Source organism: Heterocephalus glaber, unplaced genomic scaffold, assembly GCF_053883595.1.
Source record: "Heterocephalus glaber isolate CG9 unplaced genomic scaffold, H.glaber_assembly_v1.0 deba00000347, whole genome shotgun sequence".
In the NCBI taxonomy this organism is placed as follows: domain Eukaryota; kingdom Metazoa; phylum Chordata; class Mammalia; order Rodentia; family Bathyergidae; genus Heterocephalus; species Heterocephalus glaber.
Window position 1 is genome coordinate 6,303,786 of NW_028258143.1, and position 17,758 is coordinate 6,321,543.

The following is a 17,758-nucleotide window of genomic DNA, read 5'->3' on the forward strand; positions in this document are numbered from 1 at the left end:
TAGGCAGGAGGCAGGAAGCAACCTGACCTTAGTCAAATGTTTTCTGACTTATGAATTGTAAATGAGAGATATTTTGGGGGATATTTGTTTCCCTAATAATTTCTTGGGAATTTAGGGAACCTCTACATAATGTTCAGTTCAAAAGAATGCAAAGCACTGAAATGAAAACAAAGGAATACAAGGCAGGATCCTTGTTCTCAGGAGCTTTCATCTCTGAGTAAGGAGTAAAAGTAAGTACAAGTGAAACAGAGAGAGAAAAAGCAACAATTAAATACTAAATCATAGAATTCACTCTGCAGAGGGCTTAGAGTCAGTGAGTGGGAAGTATGAGTGTGAATTGGTGTAAAATACTTCATTGGTGGTAAGGCAATATTTGTGTATTGAAGGGTTAATTTGGTTTAATTGTGTGTAGATAAAGGTGGAGAAACAAAGGATGGGATTGTGTTTATACTTTTCAGACACTAGTAACAGTCATTCATTTGTTTTTCTACTTGCTTATTTCATGCCTCTTTCTGGCTAAAATGTAGTAGCTGTAAAGGTAGTGATCTTATTTGTCTTGTCCTGTGTCATTTTCCCATCATCTAGGGTAGAACTTTATAATAATAGATGGCTGTATTAGTCAATCTGTTGCTAATAACAGATGTAAATTTTCATGAAAAAAAAAATGTTTATTTTGGCTCATGGTGCTTGCCAGGGGTCCAATGTCAAGGAGTTACATTTGGTGATGAATTTCTTGCTGTCAAGTTCCCTGGGTGTTGTAGGCCATCATCATCTCACAGAAATAGACAAGAAACTTGCACAATTTCTATCTTCCCATAGAGATCTGTTTTGTTCAAGACTCTTTGAATCCTGGAGTGTGAATAGAAGAGAATGCCCATTCACTATGAGGCACCTGTAGATAGTGATGGCTCAAAACAAGATTGCTGACTGCTCAGAGTTGTAACATTTGTCCTCAGTCATTCATTCATCCATGTCCCAGTGCTGACATGCTTTGTTTTATGATATAGAAATGGAGATTCAATTCTAATTTAACTTTATGTAAATTGTATGGTATTTATTTGTTAACTTTAGATGTCGTGTGTTAATTTCCTGATCTGAATTGTGAAACTGTAATCATTTATGTTATTTCTCTTTTTCTCCTCCTTCCAGTTATTTTACTGATAATATTTGGTTTTTACGTCACTTATTTTCTCTATATTGTACTCAATGTCTGTTTGCTTTTATATTAGGTTTTAAAATCAACTTTTGATTCATTTTTTAAGATGAGAATATTTTTTCTTTCTAATCTTCTCTTCTTGAGTGCATGTAAGAAATTTCATTAACTACACTTTCATTTTACATAGTAAAATTCTTAATATTTACATCCTGCACTACAATCATGGAAATTCCTCTGTTTTTTATTTAAAGGCTTATTTTAAAAACTGAAAGCAAACAGCATTAATTCAAACTGTAGACTAAAGTAGGATTGTATTAGGGTTACATTTGCTTCTTTCCTGATACAGTGTTTTGACTGCTGAGTCACTATAAAATAGAATATCGTCAAGGGAAATCACAGTACCTTTCTTTAATAATTCATTACTTTGTGTTTGGGTCATGGTTTTTTCCATAACTTTTATTTTCTTATAAAATTTCCTGTGTGGTGGTTGTACTATCACCCAAACACTTTCAATTAACAAACTGTTGGATAAACAGGCACAAAATGTGCAAGAAACAAAAGAGGTGAAGAGGAGCCAGGCATGGTGGTTCATTCTTATAATCTTAGCACTCTGGGAGGCTCAGGCAGGAGGATCCTGTGATCATGCTAAGCCTAAGCAATTTAGAATTTAGTGAGACAATGTCTCAAAATACAAAATGCAAAAAGGGCTTGGGCTATGGCTCAGTGTGAATGCTCTACATTTAATCTTCAGTACTAAAAAAAATAAAAAGAGAAATGCAGGATCCAGGAATGGAGAATACAAAAGCTTATATATTTTTAACAAATAGAAAGTTGGAAAACATTATCATTTTTTATTTTCATAGGTATTTTGTTGAATTTTGTCACTTCCAAATGTAGCACAAAACTACTATGGGTCAAGTATGTAAATAATGAAATCTGTATTCCATTATAATAATTAGAAACATATTTTTATTTATATCTATATAATATATATTAAATAATATGTAAGAATATTAATGTTTTGTGGGGGAAGAAAAAGTTAAAATGATTAATTTCTACCTGGGGAGGAAGGTGGAACGCCTGCACAGAAAATGTCACTATGTCACTACGGTTTGCATTTTTAGAAGCAAAGATAATTTTAGTGTTTTTCTTAGAAATTGCTTGAAATTATAACAAAATAAATCAAAAAGCATATTTTAATAATTGTTTATATTATTCAGTAAAATGATTATATCCTCCCTTCAACCTTCATTTCTTCATTTCGTTTTCATAGATAAGAAACTCTGGTGGGCAGACCAAAACTTAGCTCAGCTGGGAACCTGCAACAAAAGAGATGGGAGAAACCCTACCATTCTGCGCAATAAGACTTCTGCGGTTGTTCATATGAAAGTGTATGACAAGGAAGCCCAGCAAGGTAAGGCACACTGATGTGACTGCTTTTCTATATTACTTTTCTCAGATCAACAATGGAAAGTTGCTATGTTTGCTTCTAATAAAAAGGGACAAAAAGGAAAAATTTTGCTTAATATAGCAGGAGTAATTTTTTTTAATTTAAGGGATATAATAAGCTTTCAAAACCCTAACAAAGCTGCCCCAAGAATTTTAGTTTGCCAGGTCTTCAAAGAAGTCTCCTTTCTAGTTCTTGGCTAAAAAAAAAATAAGAATAAGAAAATATATTCCTGTGAAGTCTATACAACATTTAATTAAGCCCCAAACAGAATGATCTATGAGATTTGAAATAAACCGTATAAACCTAAAAATTTCATATTCAAAGACACTACCTTGTCTGGCTCTAAGCATTTTGATGTTTTGTGTTTGCTTGTACAAAGGGTGTGAGTGAAATTGAGTGCAAGAACTAACAGATGTTTTACATAGGTGGACTTGTCACACTGCCCAGTGGCAATTGGATTAGAGATGTAAGCCAGTATAGCTGCACACCTGCGAATCCTTGCTAAGATTCTGCTTCATGGTCCACAACATTAACAGGACTCTTCCTAAAAACATAAAGCCTTTTTATTTTCTATTCTACTTACTTATTTTACTCTTTACTATGTGAATCTTTAGCTTCACATACTTTTCCCTCTTTGGAAAATTTTTAAGGAAAAAAAGGAAAATTAGAAAGAGATTTTCTCTGAAAGATTTTGGTCATATAGACCAAGGCAGACAAGAGTAGAACAAAGAATCTAGAACCAAAGGGACCACTGTTCCTGCAGACAGGTGCCAACCATCTAGCAGTCAGGACTTAGGGGCAGTATCAGTTGAGAGCCTGTGTTTATAATAGGAGACAAAATGGCGGCCAGATTCCAGCTTGCCTTCCCTGTGTAGAACATGGGCCAGTTTTGGTCTGGCATTCTTACATGCAAATACCAGAAGGAAAAAATATTACTTTAAGAGAAAAAAGATTGTTTTAAAAATAATTTGAAATGATTACAGGGCTCCTTTTATTGGTGAAAATACATTAATGCCCAAAATCTTACATACAAATTGATTCTTTTTATGATTTTTTTTTATCAGTGTCCTATGATAATGAACAGGAGTATTTTCACTCCCAGTTCACTAATGGAACTTTTTCTCTATTAAAATATATAATTTCATCCAGAAGTGTAGGTCAGTGGTGGAACACTTGGCTAGCATGTAGAAAGTCCTGGGAACTATTTTTCAGCATGGCAATAAATAAGTAAGTAAATAGATAAATAAATATTACTGGCATCCTATTCACTGGGAATACATTATATAATTGAGAATAAAGTATTGGTAATCAGTAAATAAAGAATATTACATTTTCAATAGAATATATTTGTTCAACGTAAAAAGTTATAGCACGGTTATAAATCGGCATAATCTACATAGTCTACTTGAGATTGTATATAAAAACGCAACATTAGAAAATACAACATAGAAAGAATGAAAGGGAGACAGACAGGAAAGAGGCAGAGAGAGGAGAGAAAGAGAAAAGCTGAATATGAATTTCCAATTCCCAAATAAGGCATTAAAAATCTGTACCACTGTTTCAAAATGTGAAAAAGCATACACTAGGTTCTAAAATGCAAATTAATATGTCATTTTCTTTGTGTAGTTATACTAATGTTCTGAGAAGAAATATTTAGTGTATTTTTTGACTCACTTTTCTCTTGTTAATAAGATTTCTGTTATTTTAAAGATTTGATTCTATAGATTCAATTGGGTTGTCCATGCAGTATGAAGGTATTATCAAACTGATCAGGGTCTGTAGCATGTAGAGGTCGAGGGTATAAGACAAGTAATTTTTATTTGAGGGGGAAGATTTGAGGCAAGATCTCACTAGGTAGTTCAAACTGGCCGTAAACTCACTATGTATTCCAGGCTGGCCTCAAAATCATGGTCATCCTCCTCCCTCAGCCTCCTAAATGCTGAGCTTACAGGTGTGGCCTCCTTCCTGGCTACAATTAAGTGTAAGATGCAATGAAAATACTTCTTCCTAGAACTATACACCAACACCAGCATCTTCATCAAAGACAATTCCATTAACAGCATCACTACAGGTGGCTTAAAAGCTTCATTAGTATGATATATGAGCAATTTAGGACTCTTTGAGGTGTCAATGTTACTACCTCTTTGGATTCCAAAGTACAATTAGCTTCTCCATTAATCATTTTTGATACAGATCACTGGAGAGTTGAAGCTCCTTGTTAGTCAAATGAACTTTCTAGCACCAGTAGTCACTTGGGGCATGAAGTGGGAACATAAATATCATTATGAAATATTCATCCAAGCTAGTCCGTAGTACTAACTTGATAGCTGATCACTACATAAATTATTATTTTTAAATACACTGTAATATTTTCCTACTTCCATTCATATTTAATAGGACAAGGTACCGATTGTGAAATATGTAAATTTATTATTAATTTTATTTTTTCTCTCCACTGTTCACTTCTCTACAGATACTGTATGTGAAATGTGTATTGTTAGTGTAAAATACAATTAAATTTATTCTTAATCAACAAAATACAATCTATTGCTATTACTGCACTTGCATTAAAAATTATGCCATGTCAGATGTGGCTCTTCCTTCTTCACATACTTTTGTGATTATCAAGACTAAATAACCACTCATTTTCTCTTATTTTGATACATTTATTCTCTTCTCTAACCTCTTTTTCTGTACTTCTTTAGTTTCCTTATTTTTCCGCTCCATGTGGAGGTCCATCAAACCATACGGTTAGCATCATCTGTGATTTGCTTCCCAGCCTTTCTGCCTTTACTGGTAGTTAAATCTACATCTGAATTCATATCTATAGATTTGCATCATGTGACTATACATCAACATGCTTTCTATAAAATGAAATATGTATATGATATTATTGCACAATTACAATAAAATTATCTATTTGAAATATCAGAGGTCTGGAATGTCATCTTAGTTTGGAAAATTGAGACAATCAATTATTCTTAATTTTTTTTATATAGGTGATAAATGCAATCATTCCAACAGTATAATTTACCTAAGATGGAGTTCAACATTGACTAAAGAGTAGGTTTTGGAGATGAGCATAAGTGCATTAAATCTCCTGATGAGTAACTTCCCAAATTGAGAATATTTCGCATTTCAAAAATGACAATTCATGACAAGTTCCATTGAACAATTAAATACCACCAGACTATCTTCAATTAAGATGATGAGAAACAATGAGCTGTATTAGTATCTTGAATTTTCCATAGCACAGTATTGATATGCGTCTTTCATCAAGCTTTGTAATTCTCATGGCTTTTAATTCTCACTGGATTTACTGCACTTCCTATCAGTTTGAACATCAGTAAATGGCACTGCATGTCCTAGAATAATAAAAATGTAAAAATGAGATATTTAATGAACTTTCTACATAAGATTGTAAATTACTTAACTTCATGCTACCAGCTGTAATTAGCTCATTAGGGCTAGTAAATTCAATGGAGTGTCTTTCTAGAATGGCTACTTGTGATTTACTGACTAATATTTGTCATTTTTACTATACAGAGATGAGAATTTCTTATTAATATGCCAATTAATTAGATGTCTGTTATGAGAGTGTTTTCTGTATATTATGGAAAATTATGTTTCTAGGAATGGAAAAATTTATTTCTTTCCTTTATAAATAGATAAACATATACACATATATTTCTTTTCTTTTAATGGAAATCTTTGAGTTGAGTTAGTAATATAATTTAACTTTCATGGGACACATTTAGATAAAATACTCTTGCAAAACAACTAGCCATTGAGATAAAGTGAAATTTAAGAACCAAAACATTTCTTGATTTCTGTGATTTTAAAATATTTTTAAAGTTCTATGTCAGTATTCAGGACAAATCAATTTCTTTATACCTTTCTGTAACTAAGAATATTTTGGTCTCTTTTTCTTGAAGGGCAATATTCAACTGTAAGCCACTGCTTTAACTTATTTGAGAGAATAAAATGTGATTATAACAGTTACATTTAGAAATTAATAGCACAAATATTTGTTTGAATTACTGATTTTGAATAAAACTATTTTTAAAAAATTTTATTTCTTTAAAAAATTTGTTTTATTTTCATTCTTTGCAGGCAGCAATTCTTGCCACCTAAATAATGGTGGATGCTCTCAGCTTTGTTTACCAACATCTGAAAATACAAGAACTTGTATGTGTACAGTGGGATATTATCTCCAAAAGAACCGCATGTCATGCCAAGGTATAAATTCTTGAAAACCTTTGGCATTTACTTCATCCATCATCTACCATAAAGATTTTACATAACTAAAGTCAGTTAAAATTAGAAAAAATAATATTAATCATTAAGAAAATGGTATATTGCATAGTTTCATATATGTTGTATTTCAATGGATTTGAAATATTTTTTCTTATTAGGATCATTTCCTAATTTTAATTACTTTCAGCACCTTCAGTTTACTATCAAACTTATCACTAAGTCTAATAATTTCTACATTAAATTTGAAGAGGCAAAATTGGAAGTAAAACATTGTGATTAATAAGCTGCAATTAATGCACAATTTGAGTTTAGTTATGTGTATTTTTTTCAAATGTTTTATAGAAAGCATCAGACAGATGCAGATCTAAGGTTTGCATAACTGAAGGAGAAGAGTAGCCTGGAAAATAATCACAACCCAAGCAACCTATCTTTCTTTTTCTTATTTTGTGGTCCTTAGTTCTAATAGCTCCAAAAATCTTTGGTTCTAGAATGATCTTTTATCTCATGATTGGAGCTTGAGTGTCAATGTTACTTGAATTAAATAAAATATTTATATGACACTTATGTGCTAGGCATTCTTTAAGCACCTTACACATATTAATTCATTTAATACTCATATAACCACATGAGGTAAATCTCTTATTTTCCTTGTTTTATAGATGAGAAAAATGAGGTAAGGAGAAATTAAATATGTTTAAATCATATGACCACAAAATGGCAGAAATAAATTTAAATCTAGGCATTTTGATTTTAATAAGAAAACATATATATTTACTATATACTAATTTAGATACATATTTTCTAATATATTAACAATATTAATAAGCCTTACCATGTAGACTTCTTCTAAGATTCTATTTATCTGATTATTTTAAGACCTGGTTTTGATGTTGAGAAATAGAATATAAATGCAAAAAATTAAGCAATCTTATTGTTGTTGCATTTTTATTGTTCGAAAGGATTTTAGAAGTGGAATATTCCTTAAGAAATCCAAATGTTTATTAGAAGAAAAATGGTAATATAGCTACCTAATAACAAAATTGTTATCATATATAAAATTTATTATCACCTATACACAAAGAGATTCTTGCATTTTAGAGGAAAAAGAATGAATTTTAATTGGGAGGGCAGGTCTCCCAGGAATTATCTACTTCATTGCTTCTTCAAGTGATGCTCACATACAAGTAGCATCATCCTTTACTGAGAACTTTTTAGAATTTCAAATTATTGGGCCCCTGAATTGGGGCTAAATAATATGGTTTAACAAACCATTTAGGAGATTATGATGTATTCTGAAGTTTCAGAACCATGAATTATCTATCTTTCAAATAGTCAGAAAAGAGGGCTGGGGATTATTAATGTACATTAAGATTATGAAAAGTAATGCTAATGAAATTATTTTTATTTTAATACTTACTTTTGGCTCCCTCTCCTGTATTTAGGTATAGAGTCATTTCTTATGTACTCTGTTCATGAAGGAATCAGGGGAATACCTCTTGAACCAAGTGACAAAATGGATGCTTTGATGCCTATATCAGGAACTTCATTTGCTGTGGGAATAGATTTCCATGCAGGTAAATAGATTTTTATTCATAATTCATGTATAATATTTGCATGGTTTATTAAACATGATGAAATATAAAATTCTATCTGTACTTTGATATTCAAGATGAAAAATAAAAAGGTTAATTACAGATTAGTGTTTAAGCCTGTCGCAAATTGTTTTAAACATGCTTTGCTTGAAAGAAATCAAATAAAATTTTCCTAAAGTTTAACATTAGAATTGCAAATGCATTAACACGCTACAATTGCCTCTTGGTTGTTTTATTTTTATTTCTCTCTTTGAAAATGACATTTTATTTTAGGTAGTTATAAATATAAAGATATTTAATACAGTTTGGTCTTCTACACACTCGAAAGATAATCTTATTTAAAATGTTTTCAAAATGTGATCATCAATTCTGATATAAGAACTGGCAAATGAAATCAAAGTAATGAAAAAAGTTTGAATGCTAATCTATTTTAAATTATTTTAGTACTGTGTATGTAATTTTAGAGTCAGAATTTTTACCATACATCTTTATGTTTTAATAAACAGTGAATAAAAGCAAACCGGACATTAACATTTTGTTCTGGGAATACAAAGAATGTTTAGAGATTAAAGTTAGACACTTTTAACGGGATTGAAATAAGCAAATTGTTCTGGTACTAATTGCTAAATTCAGACATAGCATAAATAGTAGGTATGCCTCTCTTATTACCATTTAGAATTTTTACTTTATTACATAAGCATTTTAACTTATACAAACAAATCTTTCCACCTCTCAACTAACTTTCCACTCATATGTTTTGTGGGTTACTGTGTTAGTTTTGATGACATTTGTGGATGTTCCTAGAATTTTTGTAAAAACTTGATTTTATCAAACATTAAAATATAAATAGCTCTTTGGTATATAATGTTAAAAAAAGGAATTTTTAAAAATGAAAAAAAAAATCTTTACTCCTGAGCCTATGGACTTCTGGAATTAAGCTTTATTCTCCCCACTCTGATATTTTATTTAATCTTGTGTTAATGAAATTCTTGGCTAAATTAATGAATTATTAGAGATCTTTGAAAGTAGTTCAAGAATTACTTAAGTAAATTATCTTGCACAAAATGTTTAGGATCTCATAAAGGCAAATGTCCTACATTTTAAAAGTACCTCTTTCTAAAGGAAAAGTAGACAAATGGAGTATATCTTATTAAAACCTATATTAGTTTTGCCAAAATCAGAGTGACATTTGATCAAACACTGTTCAAATTAAATCATTATTCATAGTTTTATTACCTTTATATGCACATTGCCTTTTGTGTAAGTTAATCTAATTCTTTAGAGTTTTATATGATTTATCAAATGCAAAACTAAAAAATGTGAACTTCTTGAAAGATTTTTAAAAATGTACTCATATATTTTGTTCAGTATATAATCCTTGTTTTAACTGATATAACACATTTGATTCTTTAAAGAGTCCAGAGCAATTTTTGAAATATGTAATAAATGTACATGAGCTAGAAATATAAAAATAATTTGATTTTAAATGTCCCAATTAGATCTTTAGTAAATCTCTTGTTTCTTAAGGGTACACTGATTATTTGGGTAAGTTAAATTCACTCTCTGAGGTTTCGTATTGACCCTGAAAAGGTTAAATTTAATATGTTCCAGGAAAGAAGATAATTTCATTTGCAGAGTATAGTGGCCGTTCACTTTCACAATAACCCCAAATTATTAATATAATAATCTTATTTCATACAGCTTTTCATTAAGAGGAATTAGGACTATATTTTAATTTGTCCTCATAGAAAATCTCTTCTAAATGCTAAAATATGTAGGTATATTGAATAGTCATGAAGGTACATTGTCCAAGAATATATTAAAATCTCTGTTAATCAGCAAATAACAATTAAAACTTACTTTGAAAGCAAAAAGAATAGTCCAGAGTTTAGCAATAGAAAACCTGGATTCTAATGACGACAGTCATTTACTAGCTCTGCAACCTCAGGTAAGATATCCCACTTCTGAGGCTCAGTTTCCTTATTTTGGAGGAAGAGGTGTACAGAAACATTTAAATCAATGTATACAAATGATTGACACTCTCAAATATATATGGCTGTTCAAAAATGGTAATAAAATCAATAGATGATAAATTATTATGAAACAAATTATTATATAATTTTACACATGTGTTAAATACTTGAATGATTTTGCTTCCCTCGCCTCATTCCCAAATATGTTTTCTATTCAGATATTTATGTAGAATAATAGGGCTTTCTTTACTATTTGGGGTCAGTTGGAATACTTTATAAAATTTCCCCAGTGATGACGAAGATCATTATCATTATCATTCTGTAGAAAAGATTATTAACAATTAGTAACATCGCCAGCTACCCACAGTTAGTACACAAAAACTCAGGAAGCTAGCATACAGGACTCACACAATGAGCCATCCAAAACACTCATGAAGATAACGATGGTGCTGGTATCAGGAAATTTCTACCACTTTCCCACATAATGTTTGTTCTCCTATCCACTTATAATCTGATCCTTTACTTGTTTTATGGAAATATGCTAGGATCAGAATAATTATCAGCAATTTGATTTATGATATTGTAGATAATATAAAAGTACTGTAAATATCTAGAGAGAAAAAGGAAGGAAAAATAACTGGAATAATTCTTAGAATACAAAGAATTTTTGATGCATCAACCGCAATCTTTTTCCATGTGATTTCCACCCTTCACTTGATTATAAATTCTTCCAACATTACTCTCTTACAGGTATTGTATTTTTCTTCCATTAATGACATTAACTTCAGAAACATAATACCTATTACTACTAAATTTTGGAGTGGTTCACAATAGAGTTATAGATAATCACAGCATTCAATTAATGAAAATAATTCAAACTCTCTCTGTTGTACATGTTCTGTGTGTAACTCCCACAGTGATGATTATAGACAGAATATCTTTATTTTAAAGTTTTAGTAAAATCCTATGGTGAAACATGAAAGCCTCCAGACAGCAGATAAAATGGAAACAATATGACATGTTATAATAGGTAATGTGAAATAGGAAGAAAAGGGGCAAAGGGGAAGGAAGTGGGAGGGATAGGAGAAAGGATAGAAGGGAATGGGATTAATATGAGCAAATGGAAAAATAGGAACAAAATCTTTGTAAATAGGGAGGAATGGAGGGGTTGAAGGGAGGGCTGGGCAAGGATGAAAAATAAGAACCAAGACAGACTTTGTAAAGGTGCAAATTTCCAATGATGAATGTCATTATATTGTATACCTAAAATGTACCATTGATTAGAATGAATAATTGATAATGTAAAATAGGAAGAAAAGGTCCAAAGGGGTAGGGGTAGTGGGAGGGGCAGGGGAAAGGAAAGAAGGGAAAGGAAAAATGCTGAGAAATGGAAAAAATGGAAATAAAGTCTTTGTAAATAGGGAAGGGTGGAGGGGGTGAAGGGAGGGCTAGGAATGGGGAAAAAATAAGAACCAAGATGCATCATGTAAAGGTACAAGTTTCCAATGAGAAATGTAATTGTGTTGTATACCTACAATGTACCAATAAAAGAATTTAATTAAAAAAAACAGTATGATATGAGTCAGAATATTTTATGTTCAACCTCTGTTAACCAGTGGTGATGGAATTTGGTCAAACCAGTATATACTTGCCTGATGTCTATCCCCACTGACCTGTCATGAGTAAAAACAGAGATAAATTATATATATCATAACAAGTAGATGGGGAGTAGAGGAAGACCATTTGTTAAGTACAAGTGTCAATATATCATTACCACAGTTTGTAGGGATATATTTTTAAAACCTGTACATTTCATAAGGATTAACAGATCTGATTTTTGCTGGATTTAGTCCCAAACAATTAAAACTTTGGGAATGAAGAGATTTTTTTCGCCAGTTGAAGCAATTTTGGATACTCTACAGAAGAAAGAGACCCTGTGTCGAGATTTAAAATGGCCAAAGGATTTTTATCTCTTCACTAGAAAAGTCTATTCCATTGGAAAAATATATTGAACTTTGAAAATCCTTGCCTGCTGGGTGGTGTTCCACCTAATGAGTGAATACTGCATTTGATGCTTTAAAAGATATGCATTAGTTAAAAATAAAGGCCTCAAAAGAAAACTCATTCTCTACTTAGTTATGTCCTCATTCCCCTTGAGGGTATTTATGACTTTCTCTTCATAATCAAACTTGAAGTTGTTACTTGAATAGGTTACTAAGTAGCTGTTGCTACTCAGAAAGTGGTTATTTACTTGAAAATTTCAAATTTATATGTATTTTTAATCTTTATCTTTTTTGTTCAAATTTGGGTCATTCAACTCAATGGAACAAAAATTGATTGCTGTCTACAAAGTGCAGAACATCATGGTTAAGTTAGTGTAGAGGCTAAAGATAAGCAAAGAGTAAAATCCGTTATTTTAATGTCATTGTTTGGCACTCATGATGAGAAATATTTTAATGCCTTTTCATAGAACTGCATAGTGACATGTTAATAAGACAATAAATGCACTGAAAGAACGTGTCATTTTAGATAGGTACTCCTAGCCAGTAGTTTGAGAGATAATATGTTACAAAATACCATTGCAGGATTTACCTAGTAAATACCACTTATTTATAGGAAAAATGCCTTCTTAATAGTCCTAACACACTTATATACATTTTCTCTGAATGTTGTAACTAGAAGCAACGTCTAGTACCATTTATAGCAAAGGTTCCAAAGCTTTTTGGTGCCAGGGACCAATTCTGTGGAGCCATTTCTTCCAAGGAATGGAAGGGGTGGGGGCTGGGGATAATGGTGATGGTGGTGAGGGTTTCGAGGTCAGAGTCTCATAAGGAATTGGAGAAAAGATCCCTCCTATGTGCAGTTCACAGCAGTTCCAGCTTCTAGTAGAACTGAAGGCTGCTGCCTCTGATCTGGCAGGAACAGAGCTCAGGTGGAAATGTAAAGAATAGTGGTGCCTATAAGTAAAGATGAATCTTCGCACACTGGGCCACCTGTCACCTCCTGCTCTGCGGCCCCTTCAGTAACAGGCCATGGACTGGTACTCTCAGCAGCCTTGCAGTTTGGGGATCCCAGATTTATAGCACTTCCCTATGTAACTGATAAGGAGACTGGAACACAGAAGGCCAAGTGGCTATATCGTGATTGAGTATTGTACTTCCAGTTCTTTCTACTGTACCACTTTCCATTTATAACTACTGAAATGAAATTTTATTTAGACTATTGATAGTATTACTTAAATTACTTACAGTATACTTCTGTGCTGGCTGGGGATCATATATTATTTTGATTTATATACCAAATCATGTGATTTTGAACCCATAAATAATTTAAGCAGGTGCCACTCAAGTAAGGGAGTCTTGTATTTTGTCTATGCCTGGAGGGTTACATAAAGCAATTATTTACTATTTTTTTCTAGTAATCACTTTGTCATCAACCCAGGCCACAGAAGAATTATAGAAAGAATTCTTTTTATGTCAGTAACACCAATAGCTTAAGAAAATATAATATTGTTGCTTTGGGACATTTTTTCAATTTTATGAAAACCATTTCCTTGACTATGAACTGAAATTTTAGATCTGGTTCCATTTCTTTTTGTTCTTGTGACAGTGAGCCAAAACTGTTCTGTGTTGTACTTGCTTCAATGATTTAGTTTTTAAATCATTTATGCAGTTTGTGTGTATTTGTAGGTGGTAAAATGAAGTAAATCTTTAAAAATATAAAGCACCATCACAAGAAAGCAAAAGCTCTTTAACACTACCTTAAAGACAATCTATATGTAGCATTATGCATTTGTAGATTAAACAAGTTATTAGAATATCTCACAGGTACTTCTTGATAATTTCTGAACCCAAAACATTTAAAAAGATCATCAATTGGGCATCTGAAATATTCAATCAGTTACCTAAAATTAAAAATTGCCAGAAGATGCACAACAATGCTAAGACTAAACTTTTGGCCAATATATTTGAGATCTATATTCTTTCTATATTTTTAAGAGAATTACTTATGCAAGTTTCATGAAGTCTGGTCTCATGATACAAAAAGGTTTCAATGCCGACTTCAGACTAATTCACATGAAGCACACTGCGTCTACATTAAGGCCTACTCCTCTTTTCCTCACCTCATTCATTGTGTGATGCTATGTTTCTTTTTAGCTGCTTGAAATTACCTTTAGTGAAGTTATATTCACATCTGATTCCCTAATGCCTTTGTACCTTTTCCTTTATCAAAAGTCAATTTCTGGGCCGGGGATTTAGCTCAGTGGTGCCACCTCCTGCCTGGCAAGTGCAAGTTCCCGAGTTCAATCCCCAGTACCAAAGGAGGGGGCGGGGGGAGTCAATTTCTGATAAATCTGTTCTCAGAAAGCCTGGTTACACTAATTCACAATAAATTATTAACAGCTGCTAGGAGATTAACGAGTTTTCCTACTACATATGTTTGAATAGATCACAGTACAAGTATTTCTCGTTTAACAATTTACCCATTTAATGACTGTCTGAATTTATGACCCATCTTTTTTATTTTTTTGTTACAGTTCTGTACATTCTGGTTTTACAGTCTCCATGTCTGTTTTTTGACAGTATATCTTGTTTATACAGTAATGTGATTTTTGTTCATTTTACTTTACAGTACAGTAATGTAGTTTTATGTTGTTATACATTACAGTACTGCATAGAAGAGTTATGTGAATAAAAGCAAAATCAACAAGTTTGAGTTTCTTTTGATCATTCTTTGTTCTGTATATTGTAATGTACATACTATGTACAATTCCTTATTTGGCAACCAGTTCATTTCACAAACCAGTCACAGGAATTAAGCTCGGTCGTTAAACAAAGAATTTCTGCATCTCAACCCACTACAAGAAATCCAGGTAACGTACCACAAAAATGAATGAAGAAGGTATTTTTATGAATTGGTCAATCTTTTGTATATTTTATGAAATTACTGACTCTTAGAAAATAGACCAAAATCTGTTTATTTCTGGAAACTCAGCCTTGAAGATGCAAAGTCAAACGATGATGTGAAAATCTTTAACTTAAATACATTGCTACCTAAAATATCTTCGAGTTTAACTTTACCCTTGAGAATGCATTTCTCTTTCTTCACTCACTTTAAGAAAACTAAGGATATATTAGTTCATTTGTTTTTTTGACACCAATTAAAAAAAAAACTATGATTCAGCTTCTGAGATTCACGGCCATTAGTTTTTAATCAAGTAGGAAAATTTCTCATTAAGAGAGAAAAAAGGAAGTTATTGAATTGATTTTTGGACTGGTCATCAGCTTTGGATCTTTAATTGCATTTTATTGTATAACATTACTTTTATCTGAGGCCAATAAAGAGTAAGAGGATCTTGTGAGACAAAGGGTAAAATAAGCATTTGTTTCTATAAATTCTTTAGCATTTTTAAAAAATTCTTTTATTGGTACATTTTAGGTATACAATAGGTTTACATTTATCATTGGGTGCTTGTACCTGTACATGATGTATCTTGGTTCTTATTTTGGCCCCATTACCTATGCGCCCTTCACCCCTCCACCCTTCCCGTTTACATAGATTTCATTTACATATATATATTTTTTTCTTTTCTCATAATTTTTCCTTTCCTTTCTTCCCTTTCCCCTTCCCCTCCCATCACCCCTACACCTTTGGACCCTTTCCTATTTCAAATTATCAATTATTCATTTTAATCAGTTTAATCCTTATTTACACTTTCAGTTTCTCACACTAGAGAAACTATTTGGTATTTGCACATGTGTGTCCTATTTATTTCACTGAAGAGTATGGCCTCAATATGGATCCATTTAGGTATAAATGTCTCTAGTTTCTCATTCTTTATGGCTGAGTAGTACTCCATTTTATAAAAAAAAAAACCCACATCTTCTTTATCCAGTTTCCAGTTGGGTTGTTTCCAAGTTTTTGCTATTACAAACTGTGTCACTATAAACATGGGTGCACATATATCGCTATGGTATGATTCTTTTAATTCTTTTGGGAAGATCCCCAGCAGGGGAATATCTGGGTCAAATGAGACTTCCAGTCCTAGTTCTTTGAGGTATCTCCATACTGGTTTCCACAGTGGTTGCACCAGTCTGCATTCCCACCAACAATGGAGAAGGGTTCCTTTCTCCCCACAGCCCTGCCAGCATTTGTTATTGGTTGATTTCTTGATAGCAGCCATTCTTTCTGGCATGAGGTGGAAGCTCAGTGTGGTTTCATCTGCATCTCTTGAATGACAAGTGATGTTGAACATTTTTTTGTATATTTATTTGGTACTTTTATTTCTTTGTCTGAGAAGTGTTTGTCCATTTCAAATGCCCATTTTTGAATTGGGTCTTTGAATTTGGGGGGTCTGATTTTCTTTTGATTCTTTATAAGTTCTAGATAGTAGACCTTTGAGAAAATTTTTTCCCATATTGTAGGTTGTCTCTTAGCTCAGTTGGTGGTTTCTCTTGCAGTGCAGAAACTTTTTTATAAGGTGAGATCCCAGTTGTTGATTCTTTGTGCTAGTTCCTGTGATACTGAGGTTTTGTTCATAAAGTCTTTTCCTATGCTAATGTCTTCAAAGCTCTACCCAACTTATCTTCCAGCAAGTTTAGTGTTTCTGTTTTAATATTTAGATATTTAATCCACTTAGTGCACAGTGATATGTATGGGTCTAGTTTTAAAAATCCCATTTTACCAATACCATTTATTAAATTATTTCCTCCAATGATGGTGGTTGGCTCCTTTGTCAACGATGACATAGCTGAGTATGTCTGTCGTTGTTTCTACATCTTCTAATCTATTCCACTGATCATCAGGTCTGTTTCTTTGCCAGTACCATGCTGTTTTTATCACAGTAGCTTTGTAGTATAGTTTCAAGTTCGGGATTGTGAAACCCCCAGTCATGTCTCTGTTGCCTAGAATTGCTTTTGCTATCCTAGGTCTCTTCTGGTTCGAAAGGAATTTTTGGATTGTTTTCTCTGGTTCTGTGAAGTATATTGTTGGAATTTCTTTGGGCATTGCATTACATCTTTAAGTAGTTTTGGAAGTATGGCCATTTTCATTATATTGGTTCTTCCTATCCAGGAACAAGGGATGCCTTTCCATTTTCTTATATCCTCCTCGATCTCCATTTTCAGTGTGCTGTAGTTTTCAGTGTAGAGGCCTTTTGCTTCCTTTGTTAGGTTGATTCCTAGATATTTCATTTTTTTAGATGCTATTGTAAAAGGGATTGTTTCCCAAATTTCCCTCTCAGTGAGTCTGCTATTTGTGTATAAGAAGGCTATTATTTTTTGACTGTTGACCTTATGTCCAACTACTATATAGAATCTGTCAATTAGGA

At 32.3% G+C, this 17,758-nt stretch overlaps 1 protein-coding gene across 11 annotated transcripts in view; it reads left to right on the forward strand.

The window, feature by feature from the left end:
* Lrp1b (LDL receptor related protein 1B) overlaps nucleotides 1-17,758 on the forward strand; it is a 1,848,437-nt gene that overhangs the window by 1,293,701 nt on the left and 536,978 nt on the right. For all 11 annotated transcript variants that reach the window (XR_015445151.1, XM_087195526.1, XM_087195530.1 and 8 more), the window contains 3 exons: nucleotides 2,430-2,570; nucleotides 6,720-6,845; nucleotides 8,306-8,437. Coding sequence is in view for 10 of the 11 variants with exons in the window: in XM_087195526.1 (XP_087051652.1) it covers nucleotides 2,430-2,570; nucleotides 6,720-6,845; nucleotides 8,306-8,437 (399 nt within the window). In the remaining variant the exon portion in view is untranslated. The remainder of the gene's footprint in view (nucleotides 1-2,429; nucleotides 2,571-6,719; nucleotides 6,846-8,305; nucleotides 8,438-17,758) is intronic.